At 36.4% G+C, this 19,836-nt stretch overlaps 1 protein-coding gene across 1 annotated transcript in view; it reads left to right on the forward strand.

Annotated features, from left to right (window-relative positions):
• AGMO (alkylglycerol monooxygenase) overlaps positions 1 to 19,836 on the forward strand; it is a gene marked incomplete at both ends in the record, with an annotated part of 178,403 nt that overhangs the window by 13,999 nt on the left and 144,568 nt on the right. Inside the window, 1 exon segment of the mRNA XM_079538575.1 lies at positions 4,948 to 5,099. Within this exon segment, the coding sequence (XP_079394701.1) occupies positions 4,948 to 5,099 (152 nt within the window).

Consider the following 19,836-nt stretch of genomic DNA (forward strand, 5'->3'; position numbering starts at 1 on the left):
TACTGGAACTCATTTTACCGCTAAGCCTTCTGGCTAGGTATAAATAGATCTAAGAAATGCAATTTCCATTTTATAAAGGAAGAAGAACAAGCTTCCTTGTCAGAAGTACAGGTGTACAGAAATAAAGAATTTAAAATTTTTAAAAGATAACCTGTACATAAATTTACCAAAGGACTGCATATGAAGTTAGGATGAGAGGTGTTATTGCCATGCGTTGTATCGTGAAAGGCAGTGGAATTTCTGACAAAAATATTTTATATATTTAATATTAATTTTTTTTTAAATTGATTGCTTCTTTATGTATGAAAGAGCAAAGAAAAGAATAAATGACTCAAATTATACAGGCAGGAGATATTAAGAATAAAGATAATGCCTTTTGCTTCCAAAGCCTGTTTTTTTTCGTGTTTGATACCACCCACTATTAGACACTGGTGTCTTGAATTGGAGGACAAAAAAAGAAAGTGTAGCAGGATCAGGTCTGGTGAAAAACAGGTCAGCTCTGTAAGATGACATCTTGACTAAGAGGGCATGTAGCACAGCTAGTAGGAATACCAAATTTACCTCTATTTCACTTTGCTTTGGAATTGATAATATTTTTTTCCACATGAGGAAAACCAGGGATTTGCATTATTTAGACTAAAATGCCAGAGAAGAAAGCCATACTGAGGAAGAGGAGAGCATTTAATTCAGCTTTTGTGTCTGGTGGGAACATTTTTTCAAAATGTAGGTGCTATTTCCTGTAATCAAGGGCTTTCCAGAGCCTGATAATCATTTCCCAGATGTATCATTTTGGTGAATTATTTTTTAGCCTTAGGTTATTTCATGACTGATTTTGCATATTAAGAATGGGAGAGGATCATATTCATCTTGATGATAGAAAACAGGGAATAGAACTCCCACAGCTCCCTCTCCCCTTCCCTCCATCTTGTGGAAAGTTTGGCTTTATGCTAAAGTGTGAAAAAAGCCTTGACTGCAGTATGTCAGGCATATTTCAGTTCGATTTGTGTCAACCCTAATAAGTCAGCTGACAAGGTAATAAATTGGGTGTCTGTTCAAAACCTGGCACCTGTACAGGAAATAAAAGGGGATTTCAGTTGCAGAAGGTTTGCTTTGCTTTGTAAATGGACATTTTCTCAAGGCTCTTCTACCTCCTTCCCCTTTCTCTTCTTTACTGAATTCATATTATCAAAATGTTTATTTCTCACTGGAGCCAATTTTTCATCTGAAAAAGAAAGCTCTATGAGGGTCTTTGGAAATGGAAATCCTTACAGTTTCCATGCTGAAACAAAAGCTTACAGACCTTTTAATTATTCATATATCCTGCTGTTACGTATATAGCCTGAATAATTTCCAATTACAGAGGAGAAACTGCCTTTGTTCAACATTTTGAAACTTTACATTGATGTAGTTGAATCAGGCTGGGAAAACTTAATTTGTTTAACCCAGGGAAACAATGTATTAGTAATACCTCACTATTTTTAATGATAATATAACCTCCTGACCGAGGTGTCTTAACATGTTTCCCTCTGTGTCTGACCTCCAAGGATGCAAGTCTGTTAAAGCTCTTGAGAGCTGAGGCTTTGTAGGTCCAGCTGTAGAGCTGTGTTTTTTAGCTCAGGGGCCCCAGGTCGAGTCCCAGTGTGATGCGAGGTGGTGACTGCAGCAGTGGCAAGAGCCTAGGTTGTCTCCTTGCGGACTTCACTTTCAATATACAGTTCTTTCCCTGTGCTTAGAGAGACAACAGCTATTGCCCCTGATCCTTCTCACTTTCATTGACTGTCCTGGGGACCATGGAAGACTTTTTCTGAAAGCTGATTCCAGGCTCAAAGGTTGATCTGTGAGCTGGAGGAAGCAAAACAGGACTTACAGGTTATTTTTGCCAGGAGTCAGCCGCCTGTTCTTCCAGTTGAATTTTCTCCACCTTTTCCCTCCTTCATTATCCCATTGGGATCTACTGTAAGTAGATCTTCGTGTCCACATGGAGAGTTCATCTCCCAGAATTTCCTTCTTGGACTTTTTTAATCAGAGGAAGTGATAATCTGACCCAGTGGAAGGAGAAAGGGGAAATGGTTTATTAAAACAAATATTGTCACCTTTAAATAAAGTATGTATGAACTTTAGAAACTAAGAGAGAAAACCCATCTATCTGAGTCAAAACAGTTGCCTAAGTGCCTACTTTGTACATCATAAGAAAATTTTCAGTAGAAATATTCAAAATCCAAGAAGACTAATCAATGTAATGTATATAATAAGGTTTTCTGTGTAATCTCTCTGTTTTAGAATTTATTACTCCTTATGCAGAGGATTGGACTAGATGACAAAAGTCTTAGCTATCTACTTCTGTCATATTTATGGTTAAAAACTAACATTTAAATGAGGAAAACGTTTTCTTAAGTTCTCCTCAGTATTTTCAAGAAGTGAAAATTGAACTTGAGGGAGAAAAAATAGGCAATATAAACCTTTAAAACTCCAAGTGAACTTTCGGAGTTGTAATTGAATGCAAGCTCTGGACTTTTCTATCTATCACACTGTAAATTAAAAAAAAAAAAAAAAAAGAAAAAACTTAGCTAAGCAACTCTTCTTTCTCCAGCATTGCACAGTGATATGATTGATTGCTCCAAATTAATTATAGTAATCAGCTAGTGGTATGTGTTGTAGAATTGTGATTCAAGCATGAAGGAAAGAATAAGCAAATTCTGACTTGTACAGCAAATTACACATAAAAAATGTGTTGTAAGGGTAGCTCAAGTTTTACACCTTGGCCTCAACTTGTGGAAAAAATGAAAAGAAAAAAAAAAAAAGACTCAAGGGTGAAATATTGAAAGCTGATCAAAAATGGAGAAAATGTACCAGTCCACATATCTTTGGATGTACTGCAAAGGCATTATACGTTAATAAAAGCAAAAGAATAAAGTAAGAAAACAGTACCTAATAATAACTGATACTGTATGTTGCAAAAGGTGTTTTAAATTTCCTGGCCATTGAAAAGATGTTAAGAAATGCCAATTTCTTTGTGTTTGAATAATATCAGCTCCCTTCTGACCTGTTGTGAAAGTGATTGAGAATTTATACTAACCTTTACAGATGCCTCATGAGGTGAATAGCAAAAATCTGGTTGGACATATATAATCTTCTTTAAAAATATTTATAGAACACAGCTCTTATGAAAATTAAACATGTTCCAGGTGTGTAAGGTCCAACTTCTGGGCATAGATCAGTTGATTTTTTGAAGTTGCAGATACACCTGCCATTGCAACTTAAGAGAAATCTTTAATCTGCCTGTTGCCAAAATGAAAATGTTTGAGTTTTGTTGCCATTTTGTTTTTGCCTAAAACATGGATTGGTTTATTTGTATTAGGTGTAGGAATGAGTTTGTTGCGGGTAAGGTATCGCAGCTGGCCGGGGAAAATACATTATTTCTCATCTTCCCAAGGAGCACCTCCTTCATCTTCTCTGCATGATGTGGAGGATGTAATGCTATCCTACTTGATGCCCAATATTGGAAACTTTGGATTTTTAGCTTACTTTGTTTCTTGTTAATAATTTTATTTAAAATACCATTATGGAAAGAAGTAATTAATGTTGGAGGCATGGAAGTACTGAATATATGTCTCCGTGAAAATATGAAGATGACCACAAAGTTCAGTGAGAGCATGGTTCTTGACTTGAAAAGGAAACATTTTCTGAGATTCCCTCCTATTTCAGTCCGCCTACTGAAAAGGACAGTGCATGATCATACTATTTTCAAGAATGTTTAGTACAATTCTACATGGCCAGTAAGACATATCAGTGTTTTCCCAGGCTGTAAAACAAGCTTTTGGAAGAGAAAGGATATAATATGTCCTCTTAGTTCTGTTGATTCAAGTTTTTTGGGGGGCTGTGCAGTAAACTAAAACACTGAAATCATCTACATGAAAAATAGTGACACAGAAATGAGCAGGTATGGACAGAGACAAATGGCATCCTCAGAATGAGCTCTCACATATTCCGTGTGCCAATCCTAGCATTAAATCCACTCTATACTGAACTCAGCTGAACCTGTCAGGAACTTCAGAAAAGGAATTATCGTAGAATCATATCATGGCTTAGGTTGGAGGAGACATTAAAGATCATCTAGTTCAGGCCCTCCTGCCATGGGTGGGGTTGCCAGCCACTAGATCAGCCCAGGATTCTGTCCAAACTGGCCTTGAATATCTTGAGGGGTGGGGCATCCACAACCTCTCTGGGCAGCTTGTACCAGTGCCTTGCTACCTGCTGAGTAAAAAATATCTTCCTAGAATCTAACATAAATCTCCTGTCTTTTAGTTTAAAGCCATTCCCCTTCTGGGCTACAAGCAAATACTACTGGCTCAAGTCCAGTTTTTTGTCATCAGGAACCTCAAGTCCTTCTCTGCAAGACTATCCTCAGCGAGTTCTCCCAGTCTGTACTCCTATCTCAGATTGCCTCAACCCAAGTGTAACACCTTGCACATTGCCTTGGTTAAAACTCATTAGGTTCTCATGGGCACAGTTTTTGAGCCTGTAAGATTCTCTAGTAATTTCTCTTACTCATCCTCAGTCTCATATCTAACTGCATCATATTTACAATATTAAGGTAAAGATTTTAGTTCTTTTACAATAATCATACATTTGAGTTTGAATTGAAAATGATTGCCACTACTTCGAACTTGAGAATTAATGAGTTTCTTCCAGGCAGGTGAGAACAGAAGCACTGTGCCACCTGGAAGGAACGACTGCTTAATGAGCATGCTTCATGCCAAAATGCAGGTGATGAGTGGGTGAGAGCTTGTTTTAAAAAACTCAGTAGTACTGTTCCTTCAGATCTATGAAGTCAGTATTGTTTTTATTACTTGACAAAGATTGTGAGGCTTGGACACAGTTTATGTGTGTTACAAAAAGACTCCTGTGGTAAATAGACTGATAAAACTATTTGGTTTTCTGTTTCAGTGTTTTATTCAGAAGTGTTGACCTAGTTAGTTACATCTATGTATGGAATAACTACAAACTCTTTGAACTGCCCTGGGACTCACCGTGGACATGGTATTTGACATTTCTGGGAGTGGACTTCGCATACTACTGGTTTCACCGCATCAGTCATGGTAAGTGTGAGCTTTTTGTGTATTAAAATATCAACTGTGTTAAATATTTCTGAATAGAATGAAGTATTTATTTTTGTTTCTATGCCTAATCTACTTTGGGCATGCTTAGCCGCTTTATTCTCAAGGATTAACGAAGATTCACTGATACTTTAAGCTTGATGTACAGTTTGTAAATCATACTATTTGTCTAATAGATATGATTTCATGAAAAGAGGGAGTATATTTTTGAAAGTAGCAAAGCTAAAGTAGCATCTTACAGGAAAAGAATGGGAAGCAAATATAATTTGTGTATTATAGTATCCCATATGCCTATGTGAAAAATACAGCTTCATACAAAATTAAGTGTAAAAGAAAACAAGGTGGCCAAAACAGTGATAGGCTATCTGGATAGCTTCATCTGTTTCTATTCATTTTGAATGGAAAAAAATATTAATAATTACATAATTGAGAAATGAATGAAAGTATTTTTGTACTCTGTGTTTAGATAGGCACACATTTTGTACATATGTATATACACACCCACATATGTTTATATTTACGTTTATATATCCTGTCTATAATTAATGCTTGACTTGCATGTTATTACTATTCTCTTTTTGAGAAGTACATTTTAAGTTTTATTTTATTTTAATTTTATTTTACTTGGCCTTATACATGAATTTGAAAAGGATTCAACCTGTATTTATTGTAACAGTGGAGGCTGTGTAAATCATGCCAGTTACTTCCGTTCTTGTATACTGTGAGAGCATAATAATGTCAATTTCTCTTTGTATACATTATGTATTTTCCTTCTATGGTAACAGTGTATGTTTGGTCTATCCTTTTGTGTTCTGTCTGCAAGTCCAGTAACACTTAGATCAGGCCTAAGATTAGTACTGCTACAAAAGCCTGGAGTGAAGAAGTACAAGTCTTCTTATTGTTTCGTATTTTGGACTGGGCCTCTCAAGGCAGAGTGCCCACAACCCATAAAAGCTGTGAAATGTTGTAATGAAAGTTTATGTAACATGCTTTCAAAAAGTGAAAATGTTTTGATGCCAATAGGTGTGTGGAGAATGTGGAAGTGGGTGAGAAAGCATGAACTTCTGTGGGGAGTGGGAGGTAGGAAAGGTCCCTCCCAGGTGGGGAGAACAATGCAGGGTGGGTGCAGGGGGACAAACAATGGTGTGGGGGGCCAGGGCTCGCAGGGGGACGGGGCAGGAGGTGAGGAAGCGTGGGGAGCTGGAACAATGTGCCGGGGGGACATCGTGGCTGGGAGCTGGAGCCCTGCGTGGGTGTGCGCGAGACTGGGAATACGCTTCACAAACAATGACATTAACAGTGTTGGCAGGGCTGCGGCTCTGGCTGAGGACTGGACCAGGGTGGGAGGATATTCCTGTGTTTTTAGCTGAAAAATCGTTGCCTGAAATTGTTAGAAAATTGCTATCTTGACTCCATTTTCACCAGTCAGTGGTAAAATACCTAGTGCCAGAGAAAGAAGCAGGATCAGCTCTATGCTTTCTAAAGCAGTTGCACGTTTTTCTGTTCCTACAGCAACTGCGAATTCACTTTCATCTGCTTCTCTATATTTTGAGAGGAACATTGGGACTGCGTATTTAGAAATGAATCACGCTAGCAGTTTTAGAATTAAAATCCAAGACAGCTCTCTCAGTACGTAACGATGCTATGGAAAACGTGTACAATGTTGTTCATGGCTCAAGAAGGTCAGCACTGAGCTATCTGTAAAAGTTAAGTTAGTTTTCTGGAGGCTGCAGGAATGTTGCCTGCTGTCAAGTCTGTGTTCTCAGCAGGGAACTGATGCAGCGTTGTAGAAAAATCACTCTAAATGTGGATTTTAGCATAAACAACAGTCTTCCTCTGGTTGAGTAGCGATAATATCTGGAACAAGGCAACACAGCTGCAAAAAGTAGATAGATTCGGAAGTTGGAAAGGAAAATTTGAATGTAGGATATGCTTTTAAAATGTAAATTCTTGAAAAATATCTCCGCATTTGGAGATGTGGAGATGCTGGATCAGTCTCTGGTATAAGTGGACAAACACACCCTTGTGCTAGAAAGTGACAGGGCCTGATGATTCAGGCTTGGATTCTAGAGCAGTTACAAATTAGTAGCACATGTATATATCCCAGGAAATTCAAACTGTGTGGACTTTGTCTAGGGATGTAAATAATGGCACTAATTGTTTCAAAATGAAGAACTAAAGTTCAGAGAAATTTTGTCGTTATCACATAGCTTTTCCTGTCTCCAAGCAATTTTTTGATAAGACAAACTCGCAGCTACTTACTACCTTATTTTCACATTGTCCTTCCAATAATTGGATTATTCATTCTCCTATTTAAATAAAAGAGCTGAATCCTTTCAGACTTCAGAGTTTCCTCTGGAGCAGAAACTCTAATGTGGAATATCAAGTTTTTACCCAGTACTTGGGAAGCTATTTTTTCCTCTTCACTATATGTGTGTAATAGCTATTATCATAAACTGAAGTTATACAGAAACAAGAGGAAGTATTTTTAGGTGTGACCTCATTTTTTTGTAAAGGATAAAGTTATTCTAAGTATGTGCTCGTGTTTTCCATTGTTTGCAGTAGCTACTGAAAAGTTAGAAAATAAAATGTTTCACCACTTATTCCAGTGTTCTTCTGGGCCTGATCCAAAAGCCATGGCAGTCAATGGGAGAATTTAGTTAGCCACTGTTTTTTTCTCTTGGTGTTTTAATGAATTTATAAGTCGCTGTAATTTTTTCCATTGTTTCAGTAGAAACAATCAGTATGGCCATACTACTAAAGAAAATAAGCTGTAAAATAACAGCTTTTTGTGTTTTTTTTTTGTTTTGTTTTGTTTTGTTTTGTTTGGATGGGGGGAAGGATATGCGTGAGTTAGGGGATTTTTAGCAGACATTTTGATCTAGCATATATGGATTACTCCTCAAGCTTCCTCTCCAGGTGCAGAGTCCTTTGCAGAGTTATTCCTGCTGGAAAATGGGATTTGCTGGTCCCAAGGCAGCGCAGAGCTCTAGCTGTGGTGGAGCACGCTCCTCCCTGAGCTCTGGCTTCACTGATATGTCTGTGGCAGATATGTGATAGCGGCAGTAAGGAATTTAGAGACTCTGTAAACTAATTTCTTCAGCAGCCACACCTTTTAATCAGGGAAGGAAATCTAGAGACTTCCAGGTCTATGCAAAAACAAGGAGCTGTCTCTCAGAGACAGGTTGGTGATGAGCAGTGGGTTTTGAGGACGGTTTGGGGTCTCTTCTCTCTGCTTTCAGGCCCTGGGAGACTGGTTTGGCAGTCGGTAGGTTCCGAGAGCCTGTCTCTTTCTAACAGCAGCTTCCAACACCTTTTCTTTTGTTCTCCTTTACTGCTGGGGAATTTCCATTGCTTCAGTGTCCCTCCCCTCAGACAACCTGTGAGAAGCAAGTTTCCTTTGGCTGGGCCAACCTTGGCGGCTGCATTGTTCTGCCAGGCTCGAGGCGGCCGTGTCAGCTGCAGAAGGGATACGTGACAGGGTCCCTGTCAGCAGCAGCCTGAGCCAATATCAGCCTATGCTTTGAGTTATGTGTGGTGCACATGAAACAGGCATCAGCTGATAAGTATATTCTAGCTGGATTCTCCAGCTGCTATGTAAACTTTTGAGTTAATGGAGTGTCTCTTAATAATTCTCTATTTATGGTGGATAAGAAATAAATCAGGCATATTCTGAAGCAAGTCTCTGAACTCTTCATATTCCCCCACTCCATAGGACCAAGTGTTTGGCTGAAAAAACTTCTGAGGAGTCAGAAGGCAAAGAAGAAACCCCAAGAAGTCGTTTTGGCTTTGCCCTCAAAAGGCCATGCCTACAATCTGTGGCAGAATGTTTCAGCTGAGTGTGCTGAGGAGGACTTCTAAGATTTCCAATAATTAGAACTTTTAACTTTCTAAAATTCTAAAATAGGGTCTCTCTTAGCCCTATTTACCTGTAATGTAGCTTCTGCCCCTTTTCCCAATAAGCATCTTTAGTTACAATTTCATAGAACAATTCAGCAATTCCTAGCTGTTCTTCATTACATCACCCAGTGAATTCTGAAAAACCTGCTGTGTGGTGACTACATACATGAAATCATTGAAATTGTATCTAGAAAGAGAATTCTCTTGGATTTCCTAAGAGAGAAAGCTAACTCTTTTCAGTCATCATGGGGTCAATTTAGCAATGGTACAGGAATTGCCCACTAATCAAGGACTGAGACAGTGTAAGCCATGTTTACTGCACAGAATCTGTGCAGTATCTGGAGATTTTAGGGGGAACAGAAAAGGCTTTTTTTGAGTCAGTAGTGCACAGGTGGATAAGTCATCCTTATAAACCATATATGGATAAATGGGGACAGACAATGACTCATGATTCATGCTGTTAAAAATATAAGGATATGCAAGAGTAAAAACCAGTCCAAATATTTTTGTTAATCATACATGTATGCAGTTAATAATGCTAATATGTTAGCATGTTGGATGCTAGCACAATGCTATATTTACTGTTCAATGAGAAGATGAGTTTGAACTTCCAAGCTTGTTAAAGAAGGAGACAGTAGAGCCTAAATTTTTTTTCAGCATTTATATTCACCACTCATTTTTGGAGAGTGTATTGGAATCATATGATCATGCCATCTTTATTTATCTGACCCATTCCTCCCTTTGAAGTGCTCCTTTCATCTGCATTTTATAATGTGCTTGTCTGAAGTCAGTATATCAAAATGGACTTGTTAAGTAGATTTTATATTAAGAATTGATAGTATATTGAAATAATTTTGGGTTTAAGGGATTTAAGTTTTACTATAACGAATTTCCCTTGAAATGCTGTCTGACTTTTGTTATTGGGAACATGGTCAGGAACACAAGGTTTTCTTTTCAGAAAAACCTTCATTTCCCTTGGAAAAGCAGTAAATGAAAATATTCTCTTGCATGCCAGAGGCTCCATTTGGGGTGCAAAGGAATGGTTGGGTGGTGAGTATTTTTTTTAGTTTGTTTTGTTTTGTTTGTAAGCTTATAGATTATATAGCATATAGTTTATCTAGCATGTTTAATTCAGCCCCAATGAAAGACAGAAAACTTTGGAAGCTGTCAAGTGCTTGAATGAAGCTGTGCTCTTTTTCTTGTCACAGCTTGTATTGATTGCAAAGGGAATTGATACTCAGTGATTAAGAGAAAAATGTTGTTTTTTTGTGAATTTTAGAGAATACATTTTTTGTCATTCTGGCAGTTGTTATTTTTTCTTATTATTTAAACAGGCTTGGGAGAGCAAGATATTAAAACGTTGACTCTGCTTGCTTCACAAAAAATAGCAAAAGCCATAGCTGGTTGCCATATTTTCTGTTCTGTCTTCTCATTGATTCTAATCTAATACCTGCAGACAGCATAACATGAATTAAAAATAAATAGAGTGAGTTCATGTGATTATGATTCATTCCCTGCCATCAAATTCCACTGTAAATAAATTACAACTTTTGTTGTTTCTATATCCTTATTTTTACAACCATATCTTTTACATTTCTTCTCAGAAACAAGAGGTGCTCCTTTTATATAATTTTCAGAGTGGGCAGTAAGTTTGCAGAAGACCAACACTCAGTCTCACCAAACCAAAATGATACCACTTCTGCTGACAGCCAAGTCTACATTTTGTTTGAGAAAAGATTGTTCTGAAAAACCCTCAGCTGCAATCAGGCTTCCTGACGTGAAGTGGTCCAGAGTCCTGCAGAATAATAGGAGCTTGCTTGTATTGTTTTCAGGTTGCTATTGTATTGTATTGTGTAAAAAATTGATTTCTTGTATATTGGCAAGAATAATGTGCTGATTTGAGGTGGATGTATTTTGGCCGTTAAATGTGTTGTAGCACACGCGGATATCGCAGACCTCTTTCTGTTCTGTTTTAGAAATTGTGAGATAAGTGACTTGCTGGAAAATTCTTGTGATCTGACGAGTTTAGAAGATGAGAATGAGAGAAAATATTTGATTAATTCTCAGTTCTGAATCTTCAGAAGATGATTACAAGTGAATAGATTTGCTAAGTGTGTTATATGCCAGAGGGTACTAAGATTGATGGTAATAACAAATTCTCTGATGGGTTAGATTGCAGAAAAAGGGATTGACTGCTGACTCTTGGCTTTTTAGAGCTACTATAAGCTGTGCTCCAGAGGAGAAATTAGTACATATAGCTTGTTGCTATAGGTGAGGAATTAAGCATGGTGATCTGGGTTCAGCATCTACTCTGAGAAGGCATAAGCTTTTCACAGTTGGATGATGGAAGCATATAAGGAGAGAAGTTACTAAAGACTTGCTGTGATTCTTGCATGTTTTCTTCAAATATGTTATAATTGTTTTTCATAGATCCTGACGGCTATTGTGAATTAAGCTTTGGTACAAGAATAAAAGTACTTTTTTGTAAGATGTCAGAGACCATGTATCTCTTAACCTTAAACATAATGAATCTATATTCATAAAAGTGTGAACTGACTTTTTTTGACACAATTTTTATAGCAAAAATTCAGATGGCATTTCCTTCCATCTTCTCTCAGCATTGTTTATCTTTTCTCAAGCTCCCGCAGTCATGAGGTCTGGCAAGTTCCCCAGTACAAAATGAAAAAGAAACCATATTCCTCCATTTTCTTTGTTAGTCGTCTTTTCTTATGGCTGGGAAAGGGGCCAGCACAGAGTTAATGCTCCTCTTAAGCACTGCTGAAATCCTGCTTTGAGGATTTACATAATGCATTGTCCTTGTCAAGGCTCTCTATATAGACATGCATTAACAAGAGATACCTGTGGGTGTCTGGAGAGTGCAGTCTCATCTTTTTCCCATATGCAGAGCCTGAGGTTGTCCGTGAGTGCATGGACTAGAGGAAAAGTTCTGGATCATCTTGTCAAAGAGCAAGTTAGTAACATGCTTTTTACAATGAAACATTAGAAAATGCACAATAAATATGTTTACATATTGAAGTCCATGGGTAAAGTCTTTGTTCTTTTTCATCTTTTTTTTCTCTTTAAGGTAGTAAAACCTAAATTTTCTGAAGTTTATTATGAATTCCAAATCATCTGTGAATTGACTGTCTTCTGGGATTCCCGAAGGGAATTCACCCAGTGTATACATTAAATGAGTGGGTAAAATGAAGAAATATGCATATGTTGCATATATGTCTGTTGTGATCATAGTGATGTGTCTGACTACTGAATTAACCTGATAGAAATGTCATTGAGCACAAACAAGTATCTTCTGGGGTGAAATGGGAGAAGGAAGTTTCTATAATGTAACTTGGGACGACCATTCAGAAAGACAGATGACTTCAAACATTCATAACCTTGGCTACTGCTGCCCTCTAGTCTGTACATTTTGAAAGGGAAAAAAATTCCCTTTGTAGTCTCAGACTGGAGACATGAAGGTGAAAATATCTAACACTGTGAAGAAACAGTTCATTTGACATAGTTTTCCCAGTGTGTTGCTGAAAACCAATGAAATGGTGCATAATACTTTGTTCTATAATATCTTAATAAATGTAAGTGTGATTATTCAAGTTTTGAATTGAGTTTTTTTACATCTGGTGAGTGTGGAGCAAGAGAAACTAGTACTGCAGTAGTTTGTGGATTTTGTTCTTAGGGCGCTTTACCTGAGAAATATGAGGAGTATTTCTAGTAGATATACTATTTGACCTCTCAAATGCTATACAGCTGTCTTTGAACAAGTGAATTCACAAGTTTAGAGTAACTGTGTTTGGAAGTTCATGGAAAAGTTCAGCTACATCTGTCTTATTTTTCTTTATTCTTGTCTGTAAGCTACGTATTTAAAGTTAGAAATATATACTTACTGTAAGTGAAAACCCACAAGAGAACATATATTCTTGTTTCCCTCGGTATAATTTTAAGCCGTGTTACTTATTTCAGCAAAAGGCTTCTTACTAATTTAGAGAGAAATTAATATGTATTTCCTAAATAAGTTGCATACAAATTGCTTCATCCAAAGCACAAAAAAAAAAAGTCCTAAACCAGTTTCAATGATTTTGGGGATGGTAGCTGTATGTTTCTGATAAGTATATTTGCATACTTGCTAAAGAACTTTGTCGTAGGCTTAAAGGAATGGTCTATAAGGGGGAAGGTTTGTTTTTTATGACCCTTCTATATTTTACCAATCTGCTGAAATCAGCAGATCAGAAGTAAGAGGTACCAAATGTAACAACAGTTTTTAATTTCTTATATGAAAATGGAATTGTAAGGAATTAGGTTTAGAGTAAAAGCAAAAGTCATAAAATTCATCAAACGGCAGCATTGGTAACTATTTTTTGTCACTTAAAGTAGAAGCAGAGTCCTAGCGAAATAAAAGGCATTACTAAAACAGATGGCCCATTTTGATGCTTGTGCTTCTTCTGTTTAAAAAAAAAAGGAGTTGTGTTTCCCCTGCTGTGCTAGTAAAAATTGCCTGGTCATTATTGCTGTTTGTCAGCCTGTATAGATTTAAAATGGAGAAAGAAACGTACAGAGTACTACTTCTTAGATCTGATGCTGCACTTGAACTAAGAGCTGCTATGAAGTACTTTGCAATTAAAAATGGTGCATTTGAAATTTCATTGAAATCACTTTTCAAACCGTGTGGAACTGAACTTTGGAGAAGCCATGTGTTGCTTGTCACAGAATACCTGTGGGAAAAGGTAAGGCAACATATGGCTAGAGGTGTAAGGCAAAGATGCAAATCCTGCTTTCTTGGGGCATGAAACAACTCCTAGGGCTTGGGTTTGCACTTCTGCTTCTCACTGGGACATTGATAAAGTTAGCCATTTTTTAGGACTAGATAGATTCTTCTTTCAAGGATACGTGTTCTTCTAGCAAATCTTTCTGTAAATTAAATAGCTTTCCAGTGTGTATCCATCCATACATATTTTATGTGTATATTTGTAGTTTTTGGTTATACTTTGTATCAGCTGATATGATTGACAGATATTTCCAAATGCTCACAATCTATCTGAGATAATTTCAGAACTAGATATAAATAAATAATTCCAATTCCTAATTGACACCTTCAGTTTTTACTGACTGAAGTGCGTTCCTTATGTAGAATAGCTGCATGATAATTTGAAAACGTTGTAAAGGATGTTTTTTTCTTTTAAGTTAATAACAATTCTGAAATTTAAGCTGAACATTTCTGAAATGAAAGCTATTTAAGCAGACTGGGAGTGTTTACCAAATGGCATGCTGATCTTTTCAGAATATTGCTTAGATTTCTAGAAGCTGGATGTCTGTACTAGTTTTTCTTGCTTGCTAAAAATCTAGGCCATTTACCATACTTTATTATCTATTTAAAGATTGCCAATTAACATTTAAAATGTGTTTGGAGCAGACAAAATGTTATTGTATCTGGAACATGTTCTTTGCGTATGTTTCCCTCAATGCATATTTATTGCCTCAATTAAAGTTTAAATTGCCAAAATGCTTTTTGAATATACAGGTTGCAGTACTCGCATCACATGCTATCTAAATTGATAGTGTACTGGTGGAAGATGTAACAACAAAAAAGACTAACTAGAGTTTTTCTTCTATTTTTAACAGCTAAAGTATCTTTAAATACTCTTTCTTCAGTTCTTACTGAACTGAAGATATATGAATAACCCACAGCGCTTCTCAATTAGATTTAATCAAGAATTACTATTTGTCAAATCTAAATGAATTAATTGAGGTTAAATATTTAAAAAGTAAAATTACTTCTTTAATCTTAAAAATAAAACATACTCTAAAAATTATATAAACATTCCATTGCAAAAAGGGTATCTACAGTGTTCTTATAGGTAGAACTGTATGAAAGACAGATATCTTGAATAAGTATCACTGAGCTATTACAATATTCATAGTTGGATTCTGCAAGGCACTTGGACTGGAGCACTGGATATTGGTGTCTGGTTTAGTTATTTTGATGGCTTAATGGAAGCTGAAGTAGTCTGAAAATTTCTTCCTGTTGCTGGCAAACAAAAATTGTGAATAATCGTATTAATATGTATGTGTGAGGAAAGGCGAGGTTTTGCAGGGTCCCAGAGAGTACTGAGGTCTTGCTCGCTTGGTTCACTTGTGTTTTTAAAAACTTTTCTTCTGATGAAGTACCGTTGTTCCCAGCCTCACTGATAAGGACATGTAAGTGGCCATCATTACACAGATTATCAGCATAAATGACTGGGAGTATTCATTACTGAATGTAATACAGAGCTACCCGGGCACAAGAGCTTGTAAAATATGGATGATATTTTTTTTTCATTGATACTTCTTAGAATTCATTTCAATTAAGTAAATCAAATTTAAGTTTCCATTAAGTATATCAAAAGCATTGCTACAGAGCACACCTCTGCATTTTATAGCTATTAGTTCAGCAATGGCAAAACTTTTGCTAAGTATAAAAAGGGAAGTGCATGTGAAAAATTTTCATAGGGAAACATTTTAGAAATTACTGACGTATTTAATGGTTTTCATCAGCTCTAAATAGGCTTATTAATTCGAGACAGAAAAAAGTGTGATTTTTTTTGAAAATGATTTTTCAGCAGTAGTGCAAGATGCTTTATATATGCATCATATATTTTACATGTTTGTCTTTTATTTTATTTTAATAGTTTATCATATTAATACTGAGTCCCAAAATACATTCTACATTCTTTATAATCATAAAAACAAAACTTCAGGTTTTTTTTTGTTAATTTTTCAATAATTTAACCTATGTTATGCTACAGAAATAAAAATACTATTTGCATGGATCTGTCTTTTAGAGTAAGACAGTTTTGACTGGAAATATTTTATTGTTTTATTGTTATAGTGTTTTTAAAAAATAAGTTTTCTGGAAGTTTTTTTTTTTTTTTATTAGGAATTATTTGAGGCCAGAACAGTCAGTTCTGTCAAAGCCATCTCTCATGTCTTCCCCTTTACTGAAGTTTTCTTGTCCACATGTTCTGAAATAATTATTTTTTCATTATAAACATCAATTTAGTAATTATATATTTTGTTTGTTGATTTAAAGTTGAAAGATAAATCTAAACCTATTACAGAGAATGCACAGTTAAGTATGTATGCTAGTATGATAGTACGCTATCATTAACATCTTCCCTTGGCCACATGGGTGAAATAAATCTGAATCAGAAATACTTTGCCACAATCCTATGGAGCAGTTGGCAGTCTGCAATGTGCCCACAGTATGCATTAAATAAATTCATATTAAATGTAGAATTTTAAGAAGTCATGTTATTAATTTTTGCTCTTTATTCTGTAGAAGTTGTTAAAAGTTTTAGGTTAATTGCTCTTTTAAAAGCATTTGAATATCACTAAGAAGAGTTAAATTTGGAAGCAAGAAGCTGGTTCAAAGAAATCGTAAATGGAAAATGAGAGCAACCTCAGGTAAAGAACAGTTCAAAAAATCATTGCATAGTCTGAACTTTTGCCCAGAATATTCTGAAAATAATTTCAGAATGGATACCAGGATGGCAATTTTGAAATCTTTAGTTAGAAATAAATTTAAGAAAAATAAAGTAAGGAATTTAAGTAACAAAATTAAAGCGAGAAAAGTTAAACTTATTGATGAAAGATAGATTCTGAAATTATCACGTATTGCTTTGCTTAGATATGTTTGGTAGTAATATTTAAGTTTTTTATAGTGATAGTTGTTGATGGTTTATTCTTTAAGCTCAGACATGTTTTGTGAAGGTGAGTTTTCTTAAATCTCTGTAAAATGAGAGGATGGCAAGGGCAGGTGAAGATTTTTTTGGAAGAGCTTTTTTATTATTCACATTTCCTGCTTTGTGACTATCCCAAATATGAAAGATTCATTGACATTATATAGTTTATCCACAAATCAATTCCTACATGTGACTTGAGCAGTTTCCTCTGAATTTTGTACTCTTCATTCTTTGTAAAATGCGTAACACTTAAAGCCTGCTTTAAGATGCAGGAGATTTTACATGCATTGCAGATATGATTGTGTTATAAATACAATTGCATATGTATGCTCCCTGTGGCTACAGAAGTGCATATTCACAGAATAAAGGCAACAGTCAAAGGAATCCAGACTGCTTATTTTTATACTTGCCGATATCCAAGGGAAAAAGGTAAAAAGCAGTTTATAAAACCTGAACAAAAGAAGGATGTAATTTTTTTTTTTTGTACTCCCCTGGGTTGAATCTCAGCTGAAATAACTGACAGTTTTTGGACTTACTGAAGGAAATGATGAGTGAAGATAAATATCCAGATGTTTGCTGGCCAGATGTATAAGGTTACATTTTGGAAGGCATGAATACTCTACCTGTGTCTGTGCCTTCTGAAAAGAAGGTTGTAAATAGTGAATGTGCTAAATTATCTCTGCAATTTTGGGGAAAAATAATGAGGTTCAAACTAAAACTTTTGTGTGTTGCCTTCGATCTAGTTTCTTAAAAACAGATGCAGATTGCACATGCAAATTTACACAGCATACGAGTGGGATTTTCTGAAGGGCCATTATGTCTGTGTGGCTAACTTAACACTCTTTGTACATTGCTTTTAGGGGAGATGCAGCTTAGGGAACTGTCTTAATTTTCCAGCAGTAGGAAATAGGTATCTCTAGTCTCTGAAGGTTTCCTAATTTCTGTTCCCGTGTTTCAAGCTGCCTATTTACGACAACAAAAATTTAAACCTTGACTTTTTCCCTCTTTCTCCCGCCTACGCTAAGTCTCTCCCTTTCCCACCTAACATACAGACCTGCTTCTTTTCAAATAAATTACTGGAAGTAGCTGCTGCCTGCTCGTACAGCAGCAAAGCTCATCTCAGCTTGTGCTTGCTCTCAAACTTGGGAAGAGGAAAGAAAAGTCTTGTTAAAGTCAAGTAAATAACTTAGCTGCTAGGCAGTAGGAAAAATATTGGATTTGATTGTGTATTATTCCCATATGAATGAGATATATTTAAAATTGAAAAGGAAACCAGCTCCCTTAAAACTTAAAGGGACAGAGTTTCAGAAATTGGCAGCCAATTTGCGCCTATAATTGTACTTAATGTGGAAGGGATTTTCCTCTGTTGATGAGGGATGAAAGGGATAAAAGGGTCTTGCCACTGGACCAGCAGTAAGGAGGAGGAGGCCCCTTCCACCAATGCACTGGTTTTGTTACTGGCTTCATCTCTCCCTATTCAGGCTAAAGAGCCCCCTGCCTCGGCAGATAGGCAGTGCATAGGAGGTGAGGCACTGCTCCTTTAGGAACTCCAAAAGGAGTGTGTTGAGAGTTATTTTTATTTTTTTAATGAAAACCGTAATGTTTTTAAACAGTGATCATTCTCCTGGTCAGGAAGGAAAGTGCTAAGTACGGTTAAGCACTGTGAACTCACACAGTTGTTACGGCTTGTAATTTTAAATGGAAACAACCTTTGTTTGTTTATTCTGTTTATGTAAATTTGTGCTCTCATTCTCTGTGTGTGTAAACATTAGGAAACATATCTGCCATATAATTAGAAGCCTAGTATCTCCTTAGAAAGGAAGAAACTAAGAAATTTCAGAAGTCCGTGCCTCAAAGACACAGGTTATCCAACCTCAAATTTCTTCTCCAGATGATGAATTTATCCCGAGTTATAGTGAGAATAAATAAGCTCTAGAGCGTGACCTGGAGGTTAGTCTTTGCAAGCAAGTAGAAGTAGCTTGTTTCAATTTCTGTGTGACACTGCACTGAAGAGTCCTGAAATGCTCAGAACAAGGGACAATACTAAAAGACACAAAAATCTGGAGGTATCACCAGACACAAAACATCACCTCACAAATTTTTGCCTAGAGAGTTATCCTGGTAGAGAGATGAGAGAGCAAAGAAACAAAGCACTTGGTTCAGCTTTGCTAGTAAACTGGTTGTTTTTCAAGTGTATCTTGATGGCTCATCTGTGCATTGCCTGTTCTTGCAATGTTTATCATGGCTCAAAGACTCTATTTGCAGTATGGGTTCTGAAATAATTCTAGTATTATTTTTTTCATAGGTTTTGATTTCTGTGCCTGGAGTACAAATTTACTTTGGTTTAATTTTTGCATCTAAGAAGATTGAAATAATTTTTATCATAGTGGAGAGGATTTAGACTACAGTGGGAAAAGTGCTAAAATTTTAGATATTGCAAGAAGGGAGAAGACTTGGGCAGGCAATAGGAAATTCAGGTAGGAAATGGCTATGGATCTGAATGTGCAAGTGGGATATAGAAGCACCACTGGATATGAGGGGGAGCATGAGGAGGGATGGAGCAGAGGAATGTGACAGAAAACAGTAGGCGCTTGGGTCTTGTGGAGGAGTATAAGTGGATTCAGAATGAGATGAGGAGGTGAATATGAAAGGAGGAAATTTATGATAGATAGATTAATAGCTACTGCATTACATAGTTGAGGGTATAAAGCCTTGTCCCGTATAAGCCTGCAGAGATTTTGTCATTAATTACGAAGTGAGTGTTTGCACCAAAAGTGAAATCTTTTCATATCAGTCGCTAAGAAATTCTGTATTTTTGTCTACTGCTGGTTAAAATGTTGCAGTATGGTTTGGACAACCCTCTTGTGTGCTGAAAATACCCTAGTAGCTTCTGAACTTATGCTTCAAAATCTTATGTTTATGAAATAAATAGAAAGATTTTGCAATGCACAGAACTGACAAAAGCGGCTTTTATTGGGACAATCGGGTAAAATTGCCCCCTCTTCTCAGTTAGAAATGAAAAGGCAGTGATTAGTGCTGGAGGAAAATGTTTTTATATAAGATGTTCACAAGAACAACTCTTCAAAGAT

The sequence above is a fragment of the Tetrao urogallus genome, assembly GCF_951394365.1.
Source record: "Tetrao urogallus genome assembly, chromosome: 7".
Taxonomy (NCBI): Eukaryota; Metazoa; Chordata; class Aves; order Galliformes; family Phasianidae; genus Tetrao; species Tetrao urogallus.